The 13,041-nt window shown below is 31.3% G+C and overlaps 2 protein-coding genes across 2 annotated transcripts in view; one reads left to right on the plus strand and one right to left on the minus strand.

Moving 5' to 3' along the window:
- Window positions 1–2,289, plus strand: part of Awh (LIM/homeobox protein arrowhead) — a 55,385-nt gene extending 53,096 nt beyond the window's left edge. The window contains exon 6 of the mRNA XM_085206172.1: window positions 535–2,289. Coding sequence (XP_085062298.1) covers window positions 535–614 — 80 coding nt within the window. The 3' untranslated portion in view covers window positions 615–2,289. The remainder of the gene's footprint in view (window positions 1–534) is intronic.
- A 1,989-nt stretch (window positions 2,290–4,278) lies between these two features.
- Window positions 4,279–11,035, minus strand: Hn (phenylalanine hydroxylase). Its single transcript, XM_085206171.1, has 6 exons — window positions 10,666–11,035; window positions 7,128–7,431; window positions 6,502–6,861; window positions 5,985–6,247; window positions 5,272–5,501; window positions 4,279–4,903 (listed from the first exon to the last, which is right to left on the minus strand). The coding sequence occupies exons 1-6, from the start codon at window positions 10,720–10,722 to the stop codon at window positions 4,747–4,749; spliced, it is 1,371 nt and encodes a 456-aa protein (XP_085062297.1). The 5' UTR covers window positions 10,723–11,035; the 3' UTR covers window positions 4,279–4,746.
- Window positions 11,036–13,041: the final 2,006 nt, after the last annotated feature.

Consider the following 13,041-nt stretch of genomic DNA (forward strand, 5'->3'; position numbering starts at 1 on the left):
GAGGAATATTAGAGGGGAAAGGAGGGGAAAGGAAAGGAGTTATATTAGACAATTATATATTTTTTTACATACACATGTCCCTCGATTTCGCCGATATTTTTGAACTGAATTTAAATAAGTATATTTTTTAATTGAAAAAAAATTTTATGTATACGATAAATAGCAAAATAGCAGTGACCAAGGCCTGGTTGAGGCCAGTCATGGCGCAGGGGCACAAGTATGTGTCTGTAAACGCGACAGTTTGTGGGTTCGATTCCCACTCGAGGAAATTAAATATTTTATAGTTACATTTCTTCGCTCTGGTGTCGAGCTTAAGCACGGCGCTGATCATGTGTACTGTGCACACAATACTTCTAGAATTGGGCGGAAAGTGGGGAGCAGAGTGAATTAACACTGGGTTCCCTATGCCTACACTGCTACCTGTGGGATACAGCGTGAAGCCTAAAAATACATATAGCGTACAAATGAGTGTGAGTATGAGTCCTAAATACTATGTATTACTCAATATCTTATATTTGATATTATCATTTCCAGATGGCACTTCGTTCACGGATTCCTCGATGGATGAACTCTCCGAAGACTCCTCGATACACTGTATGCAGAGTGAGGTGTAAATAACTCTTGCCCTTGAATCTTGCCTTTAGATAAGTCTTTTTGTAAACTATAGTAAACCTCTTGTAGATATTCTCTTCGTTATATCTAGTTTAATTTAATCATAAAGTATAAAAAAAAAATGTTTTTGTAATTTAAACAATTTAAAATCATTTGATTATTTTTCATATGGATATTTGATGATTGCGTCAATATGTGAAAACTTTTTCTTATATTTAATACGAAAATAAATTATTTATAAACCAGATATCATCATGCAAAAGAAAATGCATTCCTCATCTTTGAAACAGTGAAAAACTCATTTGTTAGTGATATTTTATAATATCACTAAAAACCTACACTTGCTTGTATATTATATTTATAATTTAATGATTTAAAAATATATAATATTATTTTTATAAATTATTTAAGATACAAAATTATCCATAATAATGTAAAAAGTTATATTTATTTATTTATTTTTAATAACTGTGATACGTTCGTTCAGATATTTGAGTACGGGCAGTTTGCTTAGAACTAGCAATATTAGTGTCGCTATAGAATCTCGTTATAGTGCCAAAATAATATATTCCATTAGATAACATGTAATGTTTAATCGTAATATATATTTTAAATAAGAATAAATACTTAAGCGAGTAGAGTCGAGTCTAAGTTAAAATACTTTTTAATTATGACGGGCAATATTCAAATGAAAAGAGCTTCGTTTTTAAAAAAAACTTTAGAAATATGTTGAACTATATGATAAAAAGTAATTCCAACATTATATAGAATTATCTACATTTTTTTATGATAATACTTCTCGTATAATATAACGCTATAAAAAGTAATAATACATCTCTAAGAAAGTCATAGATAACTTTTATATATTTATGTTCAATATTAGTTCAAATATTCCTCAATTTCACGAATAATAATTAAACTTACAAAATATATCAACTAGCTTCATATAACTTTTAACTTACTTTACTTATTTTAACGATCACTTTTTTCCACTTACTTACGTTAACTTTAAGTTAAGTTAACAGTTATTTATCAGGCAGTTATAAATAAGAATTTAGTCCCATTTTCATAATTTATATTAAAATAATAATTCCAAGTATTCCGTATATTTGTTGTATATGCACACTCTCAGGTTTCAAAGGCACATCGACAAGTGTAAATAAATGAAAAAGAAAATGTTGTAATTCTCTAACTTCGGTGTCGTTTCTTTAATAGAAATGGAATATTTGTTTGTTGTATAATGTAATTATAACTTTAGGTAATATGTAAATTTTGTAGAAATATTTGTTATAATATATGTTCGAATTATTTAATTTTAATATGAATTTAATTGTAGTTCTGTAAAATTATTATTTTTTCTGACTTTCCTAAATATCAGAATTTTTAACAAAAATCGTAACTTTGTTTTTTGCATTATTAAAACAAAAGTAGAAAAGCCTCGTCAATATTTAAATAATTTCTTTAATAATTATTAATTATGTTTCTGCTATTGTAAATATAATGTATTTTAAAATAATATATAATAATTATTGTAAATTTTATCTCCATTGTACTTAGGTGTATCCACCATTTATCTCCATCTTGTCGTTTATTAGAAATAGTGATATTCGATAAGATAAGTACTAGGTACTTTCTTTTTTCTGTACAAATTTATAATTATATTATGTTGGTTAAAAAGTTGTTTTATTTGTATTTATATTGAAAACACAGATTATATTTTATTATATATTTCATTTTATTAGAATATTATCATCTACTTATTTAATTTAAATAGATAACAATATCTTTTTTCTATAATAATAATAATTACAATACTTTAATATATTTATACTTTAATATATACACTAATATAACCCGAGCCTACTCTTTACAAACTAATAGTCTACAATATTTTAAGCATTTTTGAAGTGTTTTCTATATTTAGGATAGAAAAATACTTAACGTATAAAAATCTTAAAAGTAGCGGGATATGCGATCGAACGACGAATTGAGAACCTCTTTTTTTTTGAAAGTCGATTAATAAAATGTATTAAGAACATTGTGGCACTAGTAATTGTACATGTGTACAAATATATTTTTTCTCAGTAAGGAGTTAAGAGTTAAGAGTTAAGGACATATCACATACAAATAATAATGGCTATACAAATTTTGATTTACATTTGTGTTGCAATTAAGTATTATAAATAGTGACTCGAAATAAAGAAAAGGACGATTATATAATCCCATAATTTACAAGAGGGCGGTGTGACATAGTGTAACTACGTCTCTTTGTACTCAATGATGGTGGGTTCGATGCCATGTTTGCCAAAAAGTAATTTGAGTGTCGATCCTAGCTCATGGGATCCACTTATTGTGCATATTTTGTCACAAAAATTAGATTCAGTATTACATAGAATCTTCAAAATATCCACAAGAATTGTCGACTTTAGAAGAATTTTTAAAGTATTTAGAAGGAAAGTTTTCTACTCTCGAATCAACTAGAAAGAAACAATATACATCTAATGCTCATTTTAATATGTTTAATTATAAAAATCATTCCCAGTAGCATAAAAATTATACATTTCGTAGCAACTATTACAAGACACAAAACTCTTCAAGACCTTTAAAATCTTTACACGTCGGCCAGCACTAAATGTTTAATTTGTTCAGAAGTTCATAGAATATTCATTACAAATAAAACATAAAATAGTTTCACAAAAACAATTGTGTAATAATTGTTTGTATAATCATAACGGAATTCGGTGTATTTCTCTGAAACGATGCCGCCTTTGCAATGGAAGCCACCACACGCTGTTATACGAAACCGGAATAAATTCGACGCCAAACGGACGGCAAACAGCAGATATTGCGAAAATAATGTGGAAAACAATGACCACTCGATCAGCACTTTACATTTACCTAACAATAATTGCAAAGAAATATTATTATCACTACGAAACTACGTGTAGTTTTTAACGTCTCAGTGAAAACTTCGAACGGAACTAGCTTAAATGATTAAACGTACCGTGGTCCAAATTTACAGCAACATTTACAGATGCTTACATAAAAAGGAATAATAATGTTAATACTTAGTATAACGTTTTTACATCGGATATCGAAAAAATGTTGAGACATATGGCGGGAGTCTTCTGAGTGTCCTATTTCATTTTATCAGCTTAAAACTGTAACGTACAGAACTAAATCAGCGCCTTTCTTAGCACTTATGACATTAAGGCAATTCGCCGACGATGAAAAATAGTATTTTTGACTGTACATTTAGTATTTTTGACTGAAATGGAGAGAGGGGCACTTAAAAAGAACAATAGAAAGCAAAAATATTTTTTCTAATTTCTGTCTGTATGTATGGTCACGCTAATGTCTGAAAGTACTAAACCGACTTACGTAAAACTTTCACCAATTTCTTTGTTTTAACCTAGCTTAACATCTAAAGTTTGTTTATCAAAATCGGTTCATTAAAAAAAAAGTTTTAGTTATTTGAATGAATTCCAGGTATGAGTTTGCCTTAAATATATAGCAATCCATATATAGATATGGACTAATAGTCCTCAAAATTTCAGCTTTGCTACCATGACGTAGGTCTGGCAGCTCTGGGATCTTGGGCTATAATATAAGTATTAGGTACTTTGTTATTTCTGTACAAATTTGTATTTATATTAAAAACACAGATTATATTTTATTACATATTTCATTTAATTAGAATATTATCATCTACTTATTTAATATAAGTAGATGAAAATATCGTTTTTCTACAATAATAATAATTACAATACTTTAATTTATTTATATTAATAAAGTTATCGATAAATCTTTGAATTGTATTAATTTTTGTATATTATTCTTTTAGAGAATTTGTTCTTACTGTCATTTTTACAATATTGAAAATTATTGAAAACATACTGTTGTGTTATTAAATCTTAATATATACTACATACTATGTACACTAATATAACCCGAGCCTACTCTTTACAAACTAATTATCTACAATATTTTAAACATTTTTGAAGTGTTTTCTAAATTTAGGAACGAAAAATACTTTTTTTTTAAAAAAGTATAAAAATCTTAAAAGAAGCAGGATATGCGGGTTCATATCCTGCTATTTTTTTCCCATCTCTTCGAAACAGTGCAGTAAACAGTCTACAATTTATCCATGGTGCTGACCAGCAGCTCCATTTCCTGATGTATTTCTTTGAGAAGATCTTTCATTTGCCGGGGAGAATCCAGAATGTCAATACTTTGCGTGTAAGGGTTGTATCTGACGCCAAAATCTCTAGGAATCGTTTGGGCGAATTTGCTGAAAATATCAGAATAATTTAATGGAAACATAAGAAAATCTCTAAATGTGGAAAGGAAATGTTGAACAGAATAACTTACGACTATCTCTCTCTACCTCTGCTCTCTGCGGGAAAAAGTGTAAAGCCGCTATAATGAAAAAAAAAGCTTCCAACGAATTGAGAACCTTCTGACACTAGTAAATATAAATATAATTCTACAAATATATTTTTTCTCAGTAAGGAAGTAACTATAAGTTCGATTCCCACTCATCGTAACAATTATTTTCACTTACGTTCTCTGGACAGGTTAGGGAGAATAGAAGATTTACGTCTTAAAAACAAATTTGCGGTCGACGACTAGTTGTTTCCAAGAATTGAAGAGACTTACATCATTTTCTCTTTAGCATTTTCAAAGCTATTCGCTACAAAGTATATTGGTTGGTATTCAGTAATGGGATATTTCTGTAGTCCTGTCACTTCCGGCTCGAACTCTCTTAATTCTGGTTTATCTGACAGACAATACTGAAGCTCCCCAAATGATGAGAGGAGGCCAGCACCAAATGCCTTTAGTTTGCCCTCTTGCCGGCATAAACCAAATTCAACAGTGAACCAGAAACACTGAAAATATGTTATAATAATGTTAATACTTAGTATAATGTTCAATTTAAAGAAAAAACACTTGAGTTCTACCACTCAACATGCAATGTCTCAAAAATCAGGCGGGAAGTGGAAAATGTAGCTTAGCCACAAGTTCCCTCTTCCTAATCTGCTACGAACAATGTTAAACTGATTTTTAATATTTGTTTGTTTGAATTTAAGTTCACCTAAAAGATTTAAAAGTTATATTAGTGTTACTTACATAATTATGTAGACAACATTTCATACATATATATGGAAATCTCACATACAAATAATATTGATTATACAATTTTTAATTTACATTTGTATTACAATTAAATATTACTCAAATTAAAGAAAAGGAAGATTAAATAATGACATAATTTACAAGAGGACGGTGTGACATAGTGTAAGTACGTCTCTATGGAGGCAATGGGGGGGGTTCTAATAGTCAACAGATGTATTGCTCTAGAAACAACTTACCGTGGCTAATTTTTCAATGTAATCATCGGGCGCTCCCAACGAGGCAAGTCCTATTTCTTGTGAGAACTGAGCAAAGGCTGGATCAGCGAACAAGGGGGCGTGTCCTAAAAGCTCGTGGCATACATCTGGTTCAGGAGTGTATAAGGGACGGGAGTGATGCCTTATGTACTGTGTGCTGTGGAAGACGCGGAAGGCAAGGCCAGCGAGGAAGTCCCTCGAAGATAGCAGGCCAGCCACCGGTCGAAGGGTGAAACCAGTACAATCTGAAAGTGTATATGATTTGTTATTTAAAATGTATTAAAGGCCGCCGTAGGGCAGCAGCACAAGATTGTGACTGTAACGCGACGGTTGTGGGTTCGACTCCCACTCGAGGAAGTGAAACATTTATTTACGTTTATATTTCCATTTATTCGCTCTGGTGTCGAGGTAAATGAAAATCATTTACAGCCAGAAACTCTGCACTGCTCCACGACGGCCTTATGTAAAACATATTAAATGATAGTTACATATTTGTTACCTTTAAGGAAGTTAGATACGTCTTCTAACTGCGGTATGTTATCCTCCCTGTATCCACAATTTTCAATTAAAAGTGGGAATACGTGATTATGTTCCTTACAAGCATGGGTTGGGTACAGCTCAGTCAGTTTTCTGAACACAATACCCCACGTATCCGTTTCTTCCTTACTGTAATCGACATGTGGTAGGGGTTGGCCGTGCTTATAATTATAGGCAATGTCCGCGAAGTACTTCCTTCTAGCTCTGTACTCAGGGTCAGTGAAGCCAGGATGGTCGGAGTCAAGCTCGGCACCATAAGAGAGGATTTGATTCGCAAATCTATCCAAATCACGGATACGACGTGGGAACCACGGCACAGCAGCTGCAAACATAATAATGATTAAGCCATGATGAACTATCTAAATGTTTAATTTATTAACTTTTAAATACATTAAAATACTCAAGAAAACGTTTACTCGAACACTTTTTAGGAATTTCCTGTTATCTTATGTTAGTTCTAATTTGATATTCTAATGCATTGAATATAAAGCGATTCTCACACTCGATTTTATGGCCCTAATGAAATTAACCGCTCTTTCTTGTCTCTGGTTTATAATTGATTAATATATATTTTTTATATTGACTTACATCGGTTGTCTTTGTAGTTTGTTGAAATTATGTTTAGGTAGCCGGTGTTTGCTTTTAGTTCTGCTAGTACTGCACCAAAATCTCCTGAGCCATGTTCGCATTCCACCATGAATTCGTATCCGGGTCTTCTTGCGGAGGAACGGGATTCAATGTGGCTTAGATTCACCCCATGAGTTGAGAATATGCTTAAGAACTTAGCTAAGGAACCCGCCTGGTCAGGTGTTTCGGGGGAAAAGAGGAGCCAAGTAGATTTATTTGTATCGCGACCTCCCGCTACGTAGTTGCCGCCGTGCACTGGTTTTAGCTGCAATCATTCATTGTATAAAATGATTATATAAATAAACCTAATTATCTAATTAGGTAAATGTAAACCATTTTCATACAAGGAGCCAAAAATATATGAACTATATAAATTGATTTCTTTCATCTAAGAAAGTTGAAAGAAAGTAGTGATTTTCCCTTTACGAGTTTCAAAAATGAACATATTTTTCATTAATTTATACTTGAAGCAGTTTTTATGTTTTACGTTAATAGTATCTCGGAAAAAATATATTTAATTTTATTGATTGATAATATTTAGTCCTTTCTCCGCTCTGGAAAATGTAGAGCGACGTTTAGTTCCATCACTTACTACGCAATCCTTCGAAAAACGGAAAATTTTAGTACTAATTTGCAAGCTACCCAGAGAGAAAAGAGTGAAGCTAACACTAAAAAAAAAACGTGGAGCTAACTTCCCTAATCCAGAATGTAACTTACAACTCCCTGTAACGTACAAACAGTACTATCAAACAACAAAATTCAACAAGCAACGCGTTAACTCTAAAATAAATTATAATGAATTCCAAATATCCATATATACATATATAAATTTTATGTTTTAATTATTGATAACCGTATGATTAAAGTGAAATGGGGAAACAAAAAATCTAAATACATTATAACATACGAGCTTTACAACTGTGATTTCTATCAGGATATCTAGATACGAGATCTCCGAACCGAGCGGGCAGCTGGGGTCGATCCTAATCGCGACTGGTTAACAGATGTGGTGGTGGGGACCAAATTTTTAATTAACTGAACTAATGCTACCTGTCGCTGTTAGTAAATTTAGTTGGCTGGAAGTGGTAGTCGTGGGTTCATGTTTTTATTCTGTATTCCACATATAACAGGTTAGGGAACCTCGTATTAAGACGTTTTTTTCCCCACTTTATGATAAAATGTGTATAATATCATACAAAGATAACTCTACTTTCCAATACTTTTGCAAACTGTATTTTTTTTCGTGGAATCTGGGAACCTAGTGCTAATCCGTTGCCATTAACACACTTTCTGCCAATTTCTCGAGAACTCAACGCCACGCTTTGTCTTGTTACCAGAGCGAGGAAACGAAAATATTAAATATTTCATTCCACTTAGCGGGAATCGAACCCACAAATGTCGCTTTTATAATCGCCTTTACCGCCTCATATTAAAAGTATTATTAATAATAATACTTTTTCTTAATTTATGTATATATACAATACATGTTTTAAAACGAATTTCGAACACTGATAAGTGATATCAGCCGCTTAACCGCCAGATAACCTCAGTCACGTCGTCGGCCGGAGAACTATTGAACTGTAATGATGATGACATACCTATCGTTGCTGTAAGATAGTGTACTCTTGATAACTTCAACTTTTGCAATTCAATTGTATATATACAATTGTATAAAATAATAAATATTATTAACCTTGAAATTTTATATATTTTTAAGTAGTTAGATACTTATATGATTATAAGAATTTTGAAAATAATGAATATTTGTATATAAATAACAATTTAGAACGATATTTATTTTTCTAAATGTTGGTACGAATAAAATTAGTTGACTTTTAACAGATTAAGCACAGAGTCTAGTTCTCCGCTGGATTTTTTCGTTATCAATAAAGAAAAAATCAATCATTCGAAACATTGATGTCTAAACATCTTTGATATTAAAGTAAAAGTATAATAAATATACGGACATGTGCAAATTCTCAAGTTCACATAAGATAAGGTTTTTTATAAATTCCATACAATCTTTACATAACTAACCTCTCAGCTATCGCCTTATAAGAGATATTGGAATGCTATTTAACTCTACATTTGTACTACAAAATTGAAATGCCAATTCTTAATCGTTGCTTTCCGCATTCCTTTCAAATTTGGCGATGTTGAAATTTGGTTTGTATTGCAATAAAAACAGTCTATTGTTATTAATAGTAAAAATTTTAAGGTCAAAAAGCGGTGGTTTTGCGATTCACGTTAATTATAGACTAAAATTAGAAGTTTATAATCCCTAGTATAAAAAATGTACTGCGGTAAATTACGCCAACTTAATTTGTTGTTTTTATATAGTGATAAGTAAAAACGTAGTGATTAATCTCTAGCTATTTTATACAAGGCTTGAAAATCAATTATAGCCTACATCCTTCATAAAAATGTTTCAATTAAATGTGTTCATTATCATTAGTTCTGAAGATATATGTTTACAAATGGACAAAAAGAATTATATAAATAATATCGTATATTATTAGTGTTTCTACATATATCCCTATATTAATAACATCAGAGGGAGTTCTAACATGTACAATTTTTTTTTAACTTTTTTATTACATAATATTTCGTTATATTATGTTAGATATTACATCACCCACTTAAATATGAATATTTTTATGTGGTATAAAAAATGCTGAGCTGTGCATGCACCTATATAGAAACTTATTTTCCGCAACGAACTTCCGAGAAATTATTGCTCATTGTTCATTGCTCATTTTACTACTCAATTAATTAATTAACTCCTCAATATTTGAGAGGAGAGCGAAGTGATTTTTGACACAAGATTTTTTCCACATTTATATCAATAGATGATTCAATGTAATGAAAACATACTACATTTGAAAAAATAACTGCTAAACTTGCAACTGCTCGAAGCAAGCAAAAAAGTTTAAACAGGTTTTGTTACGTTATCGTGAACTCTAAAGAATTATTAAGTTTTACGAATAATTTAATTACATTCGATAAATATCATTTTATAAATGAGAGGCGATGCTGGGCATTTCATAATAAACGCAACGGTCGTGGGTTCGATACCTACTTCGGGAAATGAGCTGGCAAATCAAAGAGCTGCGTTGAGTACCGTCAGTTATCACTCATGTCTTGGAATTCGGGCCAAAAGCTGAGAACGCAGTTTATCTGCCCTGCTAATAAAAACATGAATACCTGAAGCTATCAAAGCTTCTCTATGTACATGGATAACAAATAAACATTAAAGTCGCTTTAGTAATTACTAATATTAATTATTATTAACAACACAAATAAAACAATAAACAATCGCATTAGAAACAATAACAAATATTAAAATAAACAATCATAGAAAAGTATAGGAATTTGAACGAAGCAGGATTTGTATCTGCGCTTACTGTAGTCCATTTAAGCGTTTTAGTCAGACGTTCTTATAAATTCAAATATTTATTATATTTAATATATATATATACTCTAAAATAAATAAATGTACCTTATCTTTTGGAGATTTCATCGAGCCACTATTTTCAACAGGCGACATAACCTCCATATTGTAAATGTTTTAGAAGTTCTTCTTTCAATATAATAATATATAAGTTATTAATAACACTAACGTCTTGCCTCGTCTGTGGTAAGGACTGTATAGAAACAATACTTGGTACTTGCAAGCTCTTTTATTGGTACACTATGACGTGGTTGCTACGTCAACGGGGTGAGACGGAAATAAGGCCAATTCCATATTTTTTATTAAGTTATGTTTATGTTTATATATGTTTTATATAGTACGATTTTCTCGGTGTGTTGAGTGGCGGGACCACCTTCACTCTGCCTCGTTAGCACAGCGTGGAAATGGAAAGAATTAATTCGCCTGATTGAAAATTGACCCTACAATTGTCGCGGTTAGTCAGGGGTGTGCCGCTCTACCACGAGGTTCTTATGTCTATATTAGTAAATTAATAATTTTGTAACTCAAATGGACGGAGCAGGGAGCTACTCCTCCTAAATAACTGAACCGATTTGGATATAATTTTGTATGTACCTATAGTCTAATTTGATCCTAGAGTGTATATACAATATAGAAGTACTCGTACAATTGTATCCGGCAAGAACGATTTAGCTATAAGCAAAAAGGAAATAGCGCTTTATCAGAGCGATGATTGTGATTGAGCATATCTTGATGAGGAGCACGTCTGCCGGGCGTGCTTCTATGTATAAACAGAATATATAGACAATTGGCCTAGCCACCGATGGCTTGGACTCTTGTCCCACAGTTGGAAAAGTGTTCTTTTTTTTATATTATTAAATGTATTTTTTATAACAATTTATACTTAAAATGTAAAATTTATTAGTGTTATATAATAAAAGTGTATATATTATAATATCCAAATAAACTTATTTATAATCTAAAAGACATAAATAGGCAAAGTTGCTAATGCAATATGATCACAAAATTGCGTTTACTGTCTACCGCGAAGTACTCCAAGGTCAGGGCGAATAACACAGAAACTGCTGGTAAAAAAGATACCGACTACTAGATGACGGGAATTGGCCGTAACAAACATATAATAAGCACTTTATGCCTATAATTATAATATAAAAAATACCATTTCATAGTTAACTATATAAGTAAGCTATTTAGGTTAAACAAAAAATCATAATTTAAATACAAGTCGAAATGTTTTTTTCTGTACATTCCCTTGTTTTCACCGTGTGTGATCATAGAAACTGAATGTGAGGGCGACGATAGTGAGTTAGATTCCCATGAAATACATAATATTTTCATTTCTTCCCTCTGGTGACAAGGCAAGGTTGAGTTTCAGCATTCCACACGCAATACACTTCTAGATTACGGCGAAAAGTGGAGAACGGAGTGTCTGAGCACTATGTTCCCAAGTTACCTTGCTATATACGGGGTATAGCGTGAAGCTTAGAAAAGAAAAAGTAATAATATAATATAAATTAGCTGACAACGGTATATCTTGACACTTGAAAAAGTGTAAAGCTGAGAGTAAAAAATATATGAGACCCTGTGGGTCTATATAATATGCAATATAAAAGCTTAATTAAGTGGTAGCTATAATTTTTTTGTTCCTTTTTTTTTAGTAAATATCTAAATGTCAAAGAAGAAGAAGCATAAACAAATAAAAAGAATAACAAATGATGCAAATTTTTAAACCTTTTAACATAGTGGCGCAGTGGGTAGTGTGCATACGTAATGATTTTAGGTTCATTATCCAGTGGAGTAATAAATCTATTATTTTGTTTTACCCTTTCAGAAAAGACGAAACGCGGCGTTGACTTCTGCCGTTCAACAGGTTTGATGTCTTGTTTATTTTACTCTAATCTTTAGGTATATAAATCTTTAAACAAAAAAACAGCACCACAGTTATTCCTTTATAGCAGGATAAATAGAAGATGAAGATGAATGATAAGAAATGTTCTATCATTAGATGATAGATAGAACATCGGTTCCATAAGCACTGTTGGGTGGCGGAACTCAACACCACACTTTGTCTACCAGAGTGGGGCAATGTAAATAAATAGTAATATAATCAAATGGGAATCGAACTAACAACCGTCGCGTTTACAATCAGACGCTGTGCCACTGCGGCCCTATGTTTTTTATATATTTAAAATAATAACTAGTGACGTCACAAATTAGATAACGTGTTGTTGCATTCGTTAACCGTAAGTCAATTTGTTATATAAACTTTAAATAGATAAAATTTGTTTTATTACAGCATTTATATGATAGTAGTAGATGTTTGGTTTTTTATATATCTATCATATGATATATGTATATTACTAAACATAAACGTATTATTATTTTTAGGGTTCTGTACTTTTTAAATAAAAAAATATCAATCAT

The sequence above is a fragment of the Heliconius melpomene genome, chromosome 21 (assembly GCF_056956725.1).
Source record: "Heliconius melpomene rosina isolate 202511_hmr_F chromosome 21, ASM5695672v1, whole genome shotgun sequence".
Classification (NCBI taxonomy): domain Eukaryota; kingdom Metazoa; phylum Arthropoda; class Insecta; order Lepidoptera; family Nymphalidae; genus Heliconius; species Heliconius melpomene.

What these genes read in the sequence shown, in the direction of transcription:
- Hn (XM_085206171.1), bottom strand. Translation starts at nt 10,722, where the DNA reads ATGGAGGTTATGTCGCCTGTTGAAAATAGTGGCTCGATGAAATCTCCA. An exon ending in AAACTACAAAGACAACCGAT is followed by an intron (nt 6,862 to 7,127) that starts GTAAGTCAATAT and finishes TTATGTTTGCAG; the next exon opens with CTGCTGTGCCGTGGTTCCCA. An exon ending in CGTATCTAACTTCCTTAAAG is followed by an intron (nt 6,248 to 6,501) that starts GTAACAAATATG and finishes ATACACTTTCAG; the next exon opens with ATTGTACTGGTTTCACCCTT.